This window comes from Pyxicephalus adspersus, chromosome 2 (assembly GCF_032062135.1).
Source record: "Pyxicephalus adspersus chromosome 2, UCB_Pads_2.0, whole genome shotgun sequence".
In the NCBI taxonomy this organism is placed as follows: domain Eukaryota; kingdom Metazoa; phylum Chordata; class Amphibia; order Anura; family Pyxicephalidae; genus Pyxicephalus; species Pyxicephalus adspersus.
This window is the reverse complement of record NC_092859.1, coordinates 34,224,583-34,241,278: the sequence shown is the minus strand read 5'-3', so window position 1 is coordinate 34,241,278 and position 16,696 is coordinate 34,224,583. Positions and strand designations below refer to the sequence as shown.

Genomic DNA, 16,696 nt, shown 5'->3' with positions numbered 1-16,696 from the left:
GATAAATGCAGCCCATACTTCATGTAGATATAAGGGCTTTCTTAGAAAGTTAGGTTTCCCTGACAATAAGTACCTGAAATACAACATTTTCTACTTCTTTTGGTCTAAAAGTGTAACATTTTGAGGGACTGTGTGGTATAGCATACTCGCTTAGTCTTGCAGACATGCAAATGTGGTCTCTGTTTCTCTGAACTTAGACATCAAAAGTTTGTATTTAGACTTTGACTTTAACCAAAGTGTAACATTCATCCTGCACTTTACACACACACATAAATGCGTCTTTACAGCCTCATGGCAATTGCATGAGCTCTAACTGGCTTTATCATAAAAAGGAAAACATAACCGCTGTCTGCATAAAACTATAGATTTAAAGAGACAGAACAACATTACAATATACAGCAATCTTAAATTCTAAAAAAAATTCCATATTTATATTCTATAAAAAAGCACCACCTTTAATTACTAAAAAGAAATAGGACTAGAGCTAAATGGGTGATTTTTAGTTGCCCAATCATGTTACTATAATCACAAGTGATTTAAAGAAGTAAGGGGCAATCTTCTCATTGACCACCAACATCAAGATCATTCTTCCCACTGGCCACCAAATTAAAGGTGCTCTTCTCCATGGGCCATTATAGAAGCAGGGGATTCTGCACTGAAATGTGACTAAACACTAAGACATTCACTGCCTTTATTATTATTCTTCTCCCCTCCTATTGTGTGTTACTTCCCCCACCTCCTAGATTGTAAGCTTGTCAGGGCAGGGTCCTCTCCTCCTCCTGTGTTCTGTCTGTATCTGTCTATCATTTGCAATCTCTATTTAATGTACAGCGCTATGTAATATGTTGGCGCTATATAAATCCTGTTTATTAATAATAACAATAATATTATTATTACTAAAGATTATTTTGTCATAGGATGCAGACCTGGGAATCAGACACCCAAATTACCCCATTCTCCTTACCCTTTTATTTATTCTTATATCACAGAGTTCATTTTATTGTATGGTGAGCTGTAGATGCAGCAGTTAATATCAGGGTTCTCCTGAGACCAAACAGCTATTTTAAGGTTTCCATGGGTAAAAAGTTTGAGAACAGCTGTTACATGGCTGACTAAAAATTTTATTCTTTAATCTCGTTTCTCAATACCAATTTTTACCAAAACGTTCCCAACAATTTCAGAGTCTGCTAGAAAATGATTCTAAAGTTCTAGCTAGCTACCCCAGCCTTCATAGGTAATGTAGCTTCCTCTGTTTAAGAACAAAAGGGTTAAAGTGTGTGGAGGAGCAGTCCCTGAGCTTCTATGTGGATTAAAGCTCTAGGTGTGGTACAGAAAAATGCACACTTTGACTGCCACACCTATCATTCTCATAAACTATCACTATGCTGATCTACCGTATCTGTTGTCTTGAGGTTTTGGGGGTTTTCTTAAGGTGCACATGGACAGTAAAATATATAAACAATGTATGCCATATTTTGTTTTGGATAGGGTGTGGACGGGTTGGAACCCAAGTCTAGTGGCCTTAGGAAGGGGGTTCACCCATCTATTTAGCCCCTCTGGTGACCAATCCATAATTTGACAAAGTTACAGATGGAGAGTACATTTTCCAACGGGAACATTTTTCGGTGACAACTGTCAAAGAGAGGAAATTCCCCATATCTGTGCCTGGTTGTGTCTCCAAGACAGAATCATCCCTAAGGGACCCAAGCAGCATCCAAAACTAAATGAGAAAATGTAGCCCCTACATTATATATAAATCTCCTGAATTTGACACAGGTAGAAAATGTGCAGAACACAAAAGCCTTAAATGAGCATTCTTAGGGAATAAAACTACAAGTAAAAGGTATAAGACCTGACTGGTCTGTGTGTCCCAAAGCTAGGACAGTTCCTTGCTACTCCTACGTAAACTAGAGCCCCAGGTAACTTTTAATTAGTCCAGAGGACATTGTGAGATGGTCTAAGCATGCAAACATTAAGCATGTCCTTAAACTGTTTCTAAACCCAAGAACATAATGTATTAGTCTGCAACTTTCCAGTCCAGTACATATGGGGATTGCATTGATTTTCTTTTTTCAGGTTTGAGTTCCATTTATTTTACCTGGTATCTCTGCCAGTAACACACTTTTTGCCTTAAAGTAACAACACCACCTCACTGTATGCGGACTATGGAAGAGCATTATTATTACCCAAGGCTAACCCCCCCCCCCGATGTCAACCACAAAACTTTAACCCTCATCTCGTCTGCACAACAAGGGGGAGGTGTTCTATAGTTCACACAAGATAATTTGGGAAGCTGGTAATAAGGTGAGCCATGAGTTCAGTGAACAGGGAGGAAGTTATTCACTGAAATCTGTAATTCAGATAAATTGGGAAGGAGTAATAATTGGTAGAGGGCACTTGGTATTATCAGATCACAAGACTTTTGGCAAGTATTTTGTATATAGATACAAAAACACATTTTCAGTGGTATATTCCACTGATCAGAAGGGGACTAGTAAAACAGAATTTACAAACACTTTATTATATAATCTAGTTTATAATCTAATTTATTTTTATTTCCCCATGAAAAATAGCATCACACCAGACTATCATTGGTCACAGTGAACATGTGCTGTAATGCTGCTATGCAATGATGGTAAGGAATTTCATGACAAAGTGAGCAGCTCCCTGTACACAGTATCACCATCGTGTGTTATACAAACCGTGCTCCTACCCATGAATTGTAATTATAGACATATATGTGGTCAGACTTATTTGCTCATTATAAAGGTTCTGCTTTCTGAATAAAAGTATGACACAATGACTCTAATAAAAACTGCCATACTTTTCTGTATTAACGCAGGTCAGTTAAGGTCAGCCTGATAAACTACATTGTGAGTCTTATTGATCTCATCAGTCTGTTGGCAGGAATGCTGACCACATTCCATAATATACAGATATAATCTTCACATTGGCAAAATAAATGCAGCCAATGAAGCTATCGAACAAAGGGCATATAATAAAGAATCACATAAAAAAAATTACTTTCAGATGGAAATACTTCCAAAAATACACAACAGTGATAGATTCTCATTAAACCTGAGCAGTGCTACACAGACAGATCTAGAACATAACCAGGCCCTGGACCTTCAATCTAGTAGAAGCTCAGCTTGGTTGAGAACATTGCCCTTAACCCAATTTGTCCCTCTAGCATGGGATTACAGAAGGCCAATAAAAAATAAATTCAGGTACTTTTACTATTTTTGCATGTAAAATTACCTTTTCTTATTCAGTGTAATGAGTATTCAGTGTAATGAGTGTTTAGGACTTGCAGGTAGAATTAGATTTGAAAATGAACAATGACCAAAAGAGGAGAAAAAAAATACTAACACCATATATATAAAGATGGGACTCACCTGTGGCACAGAGTGCAATAAAGGTCTGTGCGTGCTTCCGAACCATAAGCAATTTTTCTTTAGGTAAAGGCAGCTTCCGTAATATGTGTTCAAGAAAGTCATGTGGTGTCACAGCAGCAAGGTTCCACTTCAATTTTCCTAGGACCACCAGTTCCCATTCCTAGAAAAAAAGCCACAAAGCTGAGTTTGTGTGTTATAACATACATGCGGTATGGAGTATAAGTACTTATTATTGGGCAGAGGACTGCTGGACTTCTTTTAAAAATCTGAAAACCTTGTTCACCTTATGGCGGCTAAAAGTTACAAAGTGCAGAACGATTTCTTTGGCCTCACCATTGCAGCAGTTAGCACATAGTTGTTTGCATTTTGTTAGGGAAACTATTCATTTATTAGACTGCCTAAAGATCCCCAGGGTGGCATGCGCTATGTTTTTACCACAACAGACAACAAGACACTGTAGTTTGTTCCCATGTGTTGTGGTGCCCGGCATCACCTTTACATTGGGATACCAGTAACCTGGAAACTTCTAATGCAGCAGCTTTATGACAATTCATAAATAATAGATCTACCCATAAAGAGAGCTGTGGTTCTAAGCAAATCTTAAGCTTTTTCTGTAAAAGTTTATTTTGGCCTCATTTCTGGTCAGCAACTCAACACATCAATGGGCTAAAAGGTTAGAGGGAACTTTTACAGGAAATGTTAAGATCTGCATATAACTTCTTAGTAATCTGAATATAACTATTTCTTTTGTTATTAAATGTAATACCATGCCACACCCCAAGAATAAAAGTACCAAAAACAAAAAAATAAATGTATTTAAATAAATAAATTTAACATCTATATTGCCCTAATAATATCTCTCTTAGTCTACTGACCTGCAATAACTACCTCCATTTCCATCATATGCATCCTTTTAACGTTTGTGCCGTTTGTGATTGGTTAAAGAGACCCTGTCATCATTTTCGTTTTTCTATACTGTTATTTTTAATAGTCAGTTGACTAGCACAACCCTGCACTTCTTGCGTGTTACAGCCATCTCCTCTTCTGGGAGTTTCTAAATACTCTCTGTGCTGGTCCAGCTCCACCGACCTCCCTGCATTTCTTTATTTACAATTTTGTAGCTGACAGGGTGAGTACTAGAGTGTCACTTGAATGACAGCTGTGCTGGGACTGCCAACATCACTTCCAAAATGGCAGAACCCAAAAAAAGTTTTAGGACTTTTAGATATCTACACAAAGAAGGCTTTTACAGACACACAACATCTCTTGGGTTCACAAATAATCTTATAGGTTGTTGTTGAAATAAATGGTCTGAGGAGAAGGTCTCTTAACATATGGGTCCGGGGAGCAGTACAGCAGACGTAATGGATTAATAATATCATTATAGTGACCACAGATTGTAATGCACAGACTGTACCTTTCTGTGCTACAGCCTCTGGTCTTGGAGGCCATGATTCATGCAGAGGTGCAGCCCTTTTAGCAAAGGTCCCCAATCATGACATTTCATCACCAGCTCTCTATATATTGGGCCTGATTTTATAAAGCTCTAAAAGACTGGAAAACATAGACTATTATGGGGGAACCTGGAAATGGATTTTCTTAAATCAATTGCTATTTGTTGGCATTTTTTTTTAATCCTAGACCAGATCCATTGCAGGTTTCTGGATCACCCAGGTACTCCTATGATAGTCTAGCAAATAACCATGCTATAAATGTGGATTTTACAAGTGAGAATGCACTCTGTACTTATATGAATAGCTCATGCTTTGATACTGTAAACGTTAATGCGGTAAACTTCACAGTAAACAGAAAGTTGCTCTCTTGCACACAACAGAAGATAGCACAATATTATCACTCTGTTGGGTGTTATTTACTAAGGCAGTTCAAAGAGCAATCGTGATGTGCAGATTCCATTAACCTAAGCAGCAAAAATGGAAACATGACTTAGGAATTCAAGAGCCAGGTAATCCAATCTAGGGGGCAGCAGGTACTTCTAGAACACATTACCATCATATGCTTTGGGCCGTATTGCTCAGCACAAGACCAACACATGCACAGGCTGCAATTCATTATTCCAAGTCACACTGAGCTGGTGAGCGATGACTGAAAAAGGAACACGCTAAATTTAAGCATTGCACCATGACCTGAAATGAATGCATTACAAAGCACTGCAAAGTGCATTAGGTGAAGATTTTTTGGGTTTACACTATAAAAAAACACATCAACACAAGAAATGGCAAAAAGGTCTTCCAACACACATTCTAGCCTTTATGAGTACGCAGCACCCAGAGCACAATGCTCCAGCAAAATACCAATCAGATTTCATGACTTTCTCTGGATGTACGGGGTCTTCTGAAACTGTGAAGCTAAATGCAACCAGCTTCACTGGTACTGACCTCACCTCCACAAGAGGAGCAAGCAAATAATATACATGCAGACAAGACTATAAAACTTCCAAATCAAGTGAAGGGAAGCATGAAAAAAAAAAAAAGATTTGTCATAGTACACAGTTTTATAATAGTTTCTTTAAAAAGCCATTCAAATTTTCAACCAAAACATTTTTGTTTTAGTTTTGGATATAGTGGGGTCAACCCGTTTTGTTTTTACTACTATTGGAAGCTCCAGTAAAGAGATTTTACACGACACAAAAAAGGCTAATCATGGTTCTAGCCCTTCCATGCCATATATATATATATATATATATATACACACATATACACATCTGTTTCCTTTCTATTCCTTACAGATAGCAAGCAGTTAAATTTGCTAGTTGGTTTCCTATGAGGAAGTCCACTTTGCAACACTTTGTGAATAATACTTTTAAGAGTAAGGCCAAATCCTCACTTTTTTGCCTACTTCAAACGCATTTGAAGAGCTATAACCGCGCATTGTTTGCACACCCTCGCAATATGGCAGTCTCCATTGCTGTTGCCATGTTGCTTTGCCTAAAAAAAATGCTGTGTCTGTATTGAAGCACATCCACACAGAATGCATTGACTGTGTTGCAGAAACTTGTTCCTAAAGTACCACAACACATTTTAGCATGGCGTGTGAATGTGGAGACTAGGCCTTAGAGAGGAATTAGAAAAGCTGCTTGTCTATACAGTGAATTTTTCTTTCCGAGCAGTTCCCCTCTCATATTAGACCCCTCTGCCTTTCATAGATAATATTCTACACACGGCCAGTACAGTAGGCAGTTCAAAGGTAGGAGAGTGAGAGATGAACTTTACAGTGCAAAGCTCTTTCCAACACAGATTACCCTCTTCTCTGCTAGGGTGCAGAAATGCTGCAGGATTTTAGTCTGTCTGGAAGCCCTTTCAGTATATGTTGAAGATATATTTCACACCTTCAAACTTGAGGATCAGTAGAGGGATTGTAGATGCTACTCACCTGTATGACCCCACTGCCACAGGGGCAGGTTTACCAGCAAAAGTTTAGTATCTAAAAGACATTAATAATCACCATGTACGCCAAGAAGGAATAAATTTGGATATTTAAATAAGGGAAATAAGAACACAATCTATTCAATTTATCACAACTCTTATAATGAATGTAGAAGTCTTCTTTAATGTACTTTGGCCATCGGATGTAAGCAGACAAGATGTTCTGTGTCAAAGACATTCAACTTCCCTTATCCGTGCCTAACCCACCACCCTTTATCCCAGCAGGTCTATAAATATTAGACCACATATATATGTAAATAATGACAAGGGGTGGCCCACCCTCAGCCCTCTCCTTCATATTAGTCCGAGGGGTTTGGATTTACACATAAAGTGTGGGGAAACTGAGGACATTGCTCAGAGCTATGTGTAGGCACTCCAGTTTAGCTATGAGACCAATAACAGGTACTCTTTAACTAATACAGCACTCTCATCCAGAAAATAATAGAAGCAAGATCTATTACATATAACCAAAAGCTAAAGAGATAATTGATCCATTTGAAGATTTTATCAAGCACTGAATCGTAATTTGTACAAAAGTGTGTTAGATCAAGCTACACTACAGATCAAAATTGCTGTATTTGTTTCCAAAATATATTGCAAAAATGGTAAAGTATAGCAAACACCTACAACCAGCCTTAACAAAGCAGTGCAAATAGATAAACAGCAACTCATTACAGCCAGGAATCTTGAAGGACAATCCCACTAAAAACTGTGACCGCTAAGTGCTATGACACCTAAACCTAACTCCAACATAATGTATACACCTCCCAATGCCTACAGCACCCACACACATGTGCACGAGGTTTATATGTGTATAGGCATAGCTAAATGTATACATCTATATATATATATATATATATATATATTTGTATATTTATCTAGCTATATATATATAGAGACAGGTGCTAAAACCAGTGATTGTTGTGTACTTATCTCACTGCAGGTCTGCTAGCGCTTGCTTGATTGACAACAATCTCTAATGACATGAAACTACTAGAATGTTCATGGTGACTAGTAACAATGTGGCCTGCTTAGCTTCTTAGGTTTTCTGTGACACAGAGGGCTCTGGAGCAACATGGATTGCACTTATGGCAAGTAAGTTCTGCTTTTCTGCAATGCTGATGTGTACTAAAATGTTGTGAGAATTTAATTGACCCACTTTAAATGATTGTAGTGCTTTAATCTTTTCCTAATTCTTCTAATGATGGTGGGGAATTTAAATGCAAATAATAATTGGAGGCATTTTCATAACCCTAAAGAAAACCAACCCCTTGAACAACAAACTGACATGTTTCTTTAGGCATGTCATACACCATATCATATTACACAATAATTAAATATATATTTAATAAAATGCACATGCAAGAACTTCTCGTTTTAAACAAATTCTTTGATGGAGTCCTAAATTAAATAATTAATAACCATCCCACAAGTTCCTGGATAGCTGCCATCCAGTTTCCGCCACTAGGTGGCATAAGATACCACTAAAGAGTCAGAGGAACCCAACACCATATGAAGTCAAACTGCTTTCACCTCAAAGTTTTATCTATACAATCGCATTTATCAAAGTGCCTGAGAGAACAAACTTAAAAAGTTTTCATATTAAAAAAATCTAATGTTCATAAAAAGATCACATTTTTTTCCCAAGAATGATAAAAAAATATTGTAAATTTTGTATACAAATTATCTATTATAAATACTAAAAACAGATAAATAAAAAAATGTCTAGAATATTTAGAAAAATCCCAAGCATTCAAGGCATTTAAAATGAACTTTAAAGGTCTAACCCTGAGCGTGACAAGAGCATTTCCTAAGGTGTTAAAACAGAAATACCTTTTCCATGGAAGGAAAAAAATGTATATATTTATTTTAGGTAACAGGGGCTGCTTACCAGCAGCTCTTGGGGTTTGATGGAATTGTCAGTATATATGCAAAGTTTTTCTGCGGTTAAAGGTATAGTCTCTTTCAGCTTGGAGGCGAGGAACATGCAGACCGCCCCCAGAAGCTGCAAATGGCACTTTCTGGTGGGAATCACAGCTAAAAATCTATCCAAATAGTTCATTGCCAAGGGGAAAACTTCTTCCTCACACTTCTGCTCTTCACAGACCTATGGAAAAAATGAACAGAAGGGGGCCAGGGAGTATAGATGGGTAAGGGGGGGTGGCAGGGGTGAAAAGTAGTGAAAGGGGCAAAGTGAATAAGGAGATCGGAGGGGGGGGGGGGACATAAAATAAAAACCAAATTTAGATGAATAAAAAGTGAAAGATATATAGTAAGCAATGCATGCAGCAAGAAAACAGGATATATATATAAACATATGGAAAAGGAATGAAAAAGCAATATATTGAGTAGAGATGGTGTGATATGAAAGAATTAGGAAGTATATTGTGTGAAAAAAAAAGATAAAAGTAAAGGTTAAAAGAATACATATATATTTTAAGCCATGGGGGTGAAAAGGGGTGAAAAATGACAAAAACAACAAATAAATGTTAAATAATAACAATAGAATAAATGATAAAAGAAATATGCCAGAGAAAAGTGACAACATAAAGGCAAAGATGTAAAAGCACAAGCATGGGAGTAAAAAAGAAAAGTTATTCATAGGGATATATTTAAAGGTGCCGTTAGGTAAATAGTTTGGGGTGTCAGGGACAAAATAAAGGGTTAATTAGGTAAATAGTTAACGAAAAAAGCAAAGGGGACAAAGTATCCAAATAGCAAAGTATGCAGGTAGAAAGGCAAGATGGAGGCAAGCATGCAGAAGCATGAGAAAGAAAATGATAAAAGTGAATTAATATGGGTAATGGTGAACCAGCAATGGGGTAACAAATAAGGGAGAGGGCAAACATATAATAAATATAAATATAAGAAGTAAAATAGATGTAAAAAATGAATCAAATAGGATGAAGAAGACAGGCAAGGAACATGAAGTATAAAGAAGCAACATGGAGGCAAGCACAGCAGAGTGATCAGGAAAGGAAAAAATAATATAAAATAAATATACAGAGGAAGTGATATAAAGGATAAAATAAGAGGAAATATAGTTTTAAAGGGTCAGAATGGCAAAGTATGGAGTAAAGGGGTAGGAATTGGGGTTCAGAGAGGAGGAAGAAAGGGAAAGGGACAGAGAGAGGGAGGGGACATGGTTAAATAATGCATTAAACACGGCAGAAAATCAGACAAATGTTTAATATAAAGTTTCTAACAGGTCATATTATGATTCCCTAGGATGAATCCCACATTCACAGTCCCCCTTTGCTCCCTGGGAAAAGGCAAAGGAGAGAGAGGGAGAGACATTCAGGTCACACTCCACCCCAGCCATTGGGACTAATTCTGACTTCGTCATTTTTTCAAAAAATATTTAAAAATACTTAAAAAATGGCTAGACGGCCGCTTTTTGCGGGGACGGGGAGATGAAAGCCCCCTGCATCATTCCCGACAATTGTGGGAGCCGGGGGAGCAAGTTTTGGGGGGTAAAAACCTCGAAGAATGGGGAGGGGGCAGGAGGTCCCAGGGTTGCAGGAGAGCATGGCTGCTATAGAAGGAAGGAAGGAGGAGGGGTGGTGAGATTGGGATGGGGCTGGGGGGCTGCTGGGGGGGCTTCCATAAACCCAGAGGTGCACCCTTCTTTTATAAGGGGGCTCAGTATATAATCACCCCAAAAACACCCGGATTCATGAACTATACAGGATGAATGTATGCCATACACAGATAAGAAGCCATTCACTGCAGGATCAGGCCACCCACAATCAGCAGACACCCCAATCTGCATGCTGGGAGAATTACCCTATTCTGGTGAATGGGGTGCGCTGATCTGGCAAAACTGCACCCCTAAATAATGCGAGTGTCAGGAATCACAGACTTATATGAGTTAAAGGTCACATTAGTAAAAGCAGATCTCCCTGTGTTTGGACCCCCCATCTTTTGAGGGAACAAGGGGCGACCCCCATGTGTCAGGTGACACATCCCCCACGTTGTACCCGAGGGGGGGAGGGGGTGAAACATGGCGCAAAGAGGGCAATGCATGGGAGCTGTGTGCATACGTGGGCACTAATCACAGGGGACTAACAAAAAGGGGGCTCTCCTTGTACCTCACCCCCAACAACACCGATCAGACGATTGTATTTTTTCTGCTGCAAAGCATTTCATTAAAGTGTAAAACACGTGTCCCTATCCTGCCACCCCACACAGACCCCCCGATCAGTGTATGACAGATCGCTATGTAGGGATCGCCATGTGATCCCAGCATTGCAGATCTCACCACGTTGCAATCCTTCCATACAGATGCAGCAAAGTTTTGCAAGACACTGTCAAACTTTTTTGTGATCCCATGCAATCCACTAACCTCCAGCATCCAGGTGGCCACCATCCTCCGCATGAAGGGCTGGATGTCTTTCTGCACACATTTGAAGTAGGAGCACTGGGGCAGATATCTCTCCTCCACCGTCAGCAGGTTGTGCAGCACCCGATCGTCAAACAGCAGCGTGGGGTCAGACTTAGCCCTGCGGACAGAATCCAGCTCACAGCACAGCAGCTCCATGCTGGCCGCCTCGGATCTCTGACACTATTGTATCCACGGGTGCAGAATACGTGTGGGGGAGCAGAGAGAAGATTGGGGGGCTTCTATTGTTAGCAGGGCACAGCAGGCTCACAGCAGGCTCCCCACTTTGCTCCCTGGCTGCACAGTGACGCAGCTTGCACTGGGGCTGGCCCAGCCACTTGGTGTTATTATGTAGAACAGCAGCTGGCCAGACTTTTTAAGTTTTTTTCCTCCTCTCTCTCTCTCTCTCTACACAGCAAGCAGGAGGCCCTAGTATAAGGGCACACATGACAGCTCTTACACTTTTTTTTCTTCTTTAAAGCCCGCCCCCCTCTGGCTTTATACAGAAAAAAAGAAATAATTAAGTCACTTTGTAGGTGCTGCTTTGCAAGGACAGGCTTGGTGGGAGGTAGAGAAAAAAGTTTGGGAAAGAAAGTAATATAAGCAAAGGTGGCTATAGATGGCTTTGGAAAGGTCTGGATGGTATAGTAGGGTCCTAAGGTAGAATATACATTTTATAGAATCATCCATTCTAATATTAATAAACAGGGTTTATATAGCGCCAATATATCATGCAGTGCTCTACATTAAATAGGAGTTGCAAATGACAGACCCATACAGACAAGAGGAGAGGACCCTGCCCACAAGATCTAAGAGATCCATAAATCTTTTATTTCTGAATCCCATAAATATTCAGGGGGGATAAAACGATAAAACAAACCCGCATATCAGATGGGTTTTGAGACCTCTCAAATCATTTTTGTTTTGCTAAAGTATGCAGCATGCGTACAAAGGCTTATCTTCAATTAAGTGAAAATATAGTGATCTTTTTATATTTTAAATAACAAAGGAATAATATTCAAGAATGGAATGTGGTTGTATGATTGAATAATATCTATATAGAAAAAGTGTAACAAATTGAGGATGGTTCTGCTGGGTAACGTTCTGCTACGCTAAATGATCGGTCTTGGAAATTTTTATCGACTGAGGTGACATGAGATGGTTTTGTAATCAACTTTTTTAACAAAAACATTAAAACAGCATTTTATAACAGATGAATCAAGTCGTTTAGCAAACTTATTGCCAAGCGTTACCATATTTATTACATTTTATATTCAAAACCCAAAACATTGTTGTTTAGTTTTTGATTAAATGAGAAGGGTGCCCAAGGTTTTTGCTTTGTTTTTTGCTGTCTGTCCCATTGGGGAGATTTTATTCACAACTGGAAGTGAGAAACACAAACATAAAGATAAAACTTTCCCAGATGTCCCAAGTGGAAGATTTGCCCTGTATTTTTTACCCAGTGACAACACGAAAATGCAGATTTTTTTCTCTTCCGTCAGTGAAGGTTACAATGATCACCAGATCACCATTTAAAGTGAATCTTCCCAACATGGGCACAGACTGCATTAAAAATTGACGGGCGCTACGTTCAAGGTTTTTATTTTTATTGTGTGAACATTACTATTGGCCACACACCAAGAAATACTATTATTATTAAATCAGCCAAACCAGTGACATGCTCCTATTATCCAGAAATTGATCATTTCAATTAAGTAACAATGGTTTCTTCAAAGTGGGAAAATACAAACAAAGAATTCCAACAAATGAATCTTTTCTTGTTGTTGCAAATGACATTTTTAATCAGTCGCTGGTTTAACATTCTTTATATGATAATCAACAAAAATCTTATCGTAACAAATGTATATTTGTTATTTATGTTCTTTCCGGATTGTAAACTGACTGATCTAAAAATGATTAGTGTTGTATGAAAATGTCCTCCCCTGTATGGGCACCTGGAACGTGAACTAGATATTCAAATCAACTATGGCCTTTGTTTTTGCAAACTTAAGTTGGGACCCAACCCTCATGATTCCCACAAGGGCAAAGTATTTCTGCGTTAATGGAGTTGATGCCCAAATGTTCCATTCATTTTCCTTAATAACTGAAACATTGTTGGCCAATGGAACTCGTCTTCAGCTTATCTGTTTTATTTCTTTAGTGTAGGGTACTTGGGATCTCTTAAATATTTGTTTAACTGGTAAGCAGAGTGTTGGGGCAGCATTTAAAGGAGATAATCCATTTGTCTTCACAATACAATAAATGCCCTTCATTTCCATTTAAAGCTCCTTGGTGCATATTGTTCTCCATGTCAAAGGAGGTCCTATTGATTCTTCTTCTTCCTCTCATTTATGAAGAATAATGCCTGCTGCAACAAATCAGGACTTATCTTGTATCTGCGTACACTAAAAGCTAAAAGTTGATTGGTTGTTAACTAAACCTTTTACATGATCGATTGAGCTTATCTAGTATAAGACAACTGGTCTTCTAAAAATGAGGATTAAAAAAACATGAGGTTATGGTAAAGACTTTTAGAATTGGGGCTTTGTGGGTTTTTTATTTTTAATACTAACGGCTGTATTTCATAAGAAAATGATGGGTGTTTTACCCAAAGTTGTGTAGTTTGCAGTTAGCCGATGTCAGTAAATTTTACTTTTTTGTATTGACAGAACTCTATTCAATTAATTATCAAATTTAGTTTACATATGGCTAAGGATTCTTACATAATAGTTTTACATTGCACTAAAAATGTCTACTTACTGATCACCTGTGAGACAATCAGAGCAAAGAAGGTGAATTTTTCTATAAGACCAGTGATTGTTTTATAGTTAAGTGAATATATATAACTGTTATCTGAGATCCATCGCTGTGTTGTGTTTTGTCTATGGCCATGAGCCTGAATTTGCTAATGTAGAGTGAGCTGCCAGTGACAATTCCTGGAAAATTTTGCAGCAAATGTCAGTAGCTGCTATTATCTTCTCAGAGTGTGGTGAGGAAGATAATGTTTTCAAGGAAATTTGGGGCATTCTTTTTAACCACATAATTGTTTTGTTCACACCATTTTCACTACAAGAAACATATAGATGTAGAAAAGTGCACATACATTCTGCCATTTTGAACCTGCCTTCTTTTTAATTGATAAAATACTTATTTTCCCTGATAAGATCCAATGAATGAAAAGAGTGACACCCAGAATTAGCAATGCTAGCTGCATATTTGTACAGCGGGTGTGTATAATTTGTAAGGTCTAAACACGTCCCGTTTAATACCTGCTCAGCCCAACCTGAATGTTGTATAAAGGGGAAAAAAATGACACGGGTTATTAGAAAGTCCTGCTAAAGTGAAAAAGTCACCTAATAGAACCAATGACAAACATTGAACCCCTGGTGCTGCTGTGCACTCCCTAACACCAAAGAGTAAAAGTGAAAATATTGCTTTAAGTGTGAGAAACAGTTTAGGCAGCTGTGTGACTCCCCCTTCTGTATTTGCATAGCCAATAGTTGTACTCAGCTTGCTACTGCGCTATGTTTGTTACTGGGCAGACTCTGTTTTTTTTTCTTTTTGGGGAGAAAGCTTTCTCTCTATATCACTAACTAAAATGTGAAAAAAACACTTGCTATCAGTTAGGTGCAACATATGTAATCTCCTAACAGGTTGAAAAAAAGCAAAAGAATTACCATAAGATAATAGGCTAGCAGCTGTAACCCAAAAGTTTGTGGAGAATATCCAGCAAGGCAGCACTCCTCAATAAAATCCTAGTAAAGACCTATATGAGTTCATTTTTGTTGTTTTTTTTTCCCCACAGTATTAAATTTACATCTGATCCTTACTTTTCTGTTAAGTCGCTGACTTACATACATTCCCAAATATTTTAATTATTTATTCATTATTTATAACTAACTATTATTCTATGCCTGGGATTGTGTTCAGCATCAAGAATGTGTTTAAAGAAATGGAATATTGGTAGTATTGTGAAGGTTTTTCTGTACAACACATGTTGAGAAAGATTTCCCTTTACATCATGTGGTTTACAAGAGCTGGAAAGTATACTTCTGACAGCACAATCTAATCTAAGCTATGTATTAACCCTTTCTTGCCCTGCCAGCAAGCCATTGATAAATTCATGTCATCATTGAGAAAGTGGAACATACCATCCACTGCCCCTCCCCTCTTACAGTATAGTATAGGCTGTATTTATGAACAAAATGCAATGACCTATTCAAACAGCATGATCCCTTTTTTTTTCTCAAATACTCTCAAGTTCCCATTTCATTTCCTTTTTCCTATTGCCTCACTGATCCTATATACAGGGAGTGGGTTGTTTAACACTTCAGAGACACTATTGTATTTTGTATTACATTCCAGCTTCAGAGCTGTTGTGTATTTTGTTTTTGTTTTGTTTTTTACTTTTCCATACAAAATGTAAAGTGTTAGGCAGATGCATTTTACATTTTATTAGATAGAAAAATAAATAAATATGAACAATAAACCACATTTGCTTGTTGTTGTTTTTTTTTTTTTTTTTTTTTTTTTACATTTGTTACATTTACGTTTGTAAAAAATTGAATATTTAGTTTATGTTTTAAGTTTTTCTGTGTACATACAAATGGGTTTTAAATGGAGTGGTGTCTAACTATAGCTGAACTGACAATAATAGGGCCTACAATTGGGTTATAAATGATATAAACATCCCCTATAGGCAATGTAAAAAAAAGTCTGATGATTAATAGTTTTGTAGGCAGCAGATGTGGTATCAGTTTTGTCAAGAGTTTCATCCCCCAGATGTTAAAAAAAAAGAAGAAAAGTCTCTTAAATATTAATTCATTAATATTAAAATTCACCAAAAGAACACACTCCTTATTTTATCTTTTGTAACAGAGGAGGTTGTGTGAATCTTCACAGTCAATCATTTTATAAATAGTTTTATATAACAAAGGTCATCTTTATTTTTTTCTTTTAGCAAAACCCATTGACAAGCTTCTCTTTCCGGGGTGTGATTAGCATGCTGTCTGGGTGGCAGAAGGTTTGATCTCTCAAAGGATACCTAGAACAAAATCCTTAGCCAAATTAACAAGATGTCTAGTGACCCTGAATACCAGTCAGATCCCATATTATCTACATGCATCACTTGGATAAATATACTTACCTTTCTTGTCTCAAACTCCTCAGGGCCTTAATTAGAAAATAAATCTTGTGTCATTCCAGGAATCTAAAATGTATTGGAAGTTTAATCTTTGTAACTGTTACATTTTACATTATTTTAGGCAGAAGTACACTGGTCCTAAACACACCTGAGTGAGTAAATGTTTTCTATAGGCTCTAATAAATATTTTTTGTTCTTGTTGTCTGCAAATAAACATAATTTGTATTTAAAGTGTTTTTCCAATATATAAAAATATGTATTTACTGCTAATTAGTAGCTAAAGGCTCAGCTATTCTTAAATAACTGGTTAGCATTGCTTTTGTATTTAGGGTTA

The 16,696-nt window shown here is 37.6% G+C and overlaps 1 protein-coding gene across 1 annotated transcript in view; it reads right to left on the bottom strand.

Annotated features, from left to right (window-relative positions):
- CCND2 (cyclin D2) overlaps positions 1–12,005 on the bottom strand; it is a 44,452-nt gene extending 32,447 nt beyond the window's left edge. Inside the window, exons 1-3 of the mRNA XM_072400371.1 lie at positions 11,184–12,005; positions 8,730–8,945; positions 3,396–3,555 (exon numbers count right to left, since the gene is read on the bottom strand). Coding sequence (XP_072256472.1) covers positions 3,396–3,555; positions 8,730–8,945; positions 11,184–11,378 — 571 coding nt within the window. The 5' untranslated portion in view covers positions 11,379–12,005. The remainder of the gene's footprint in view (positions 1–3,395; positions 3,556–8,729; positions 8,946–11,183) is intronic.
- Positions 12,006–16,696: the final 4,691 nt, after the last annotated feature.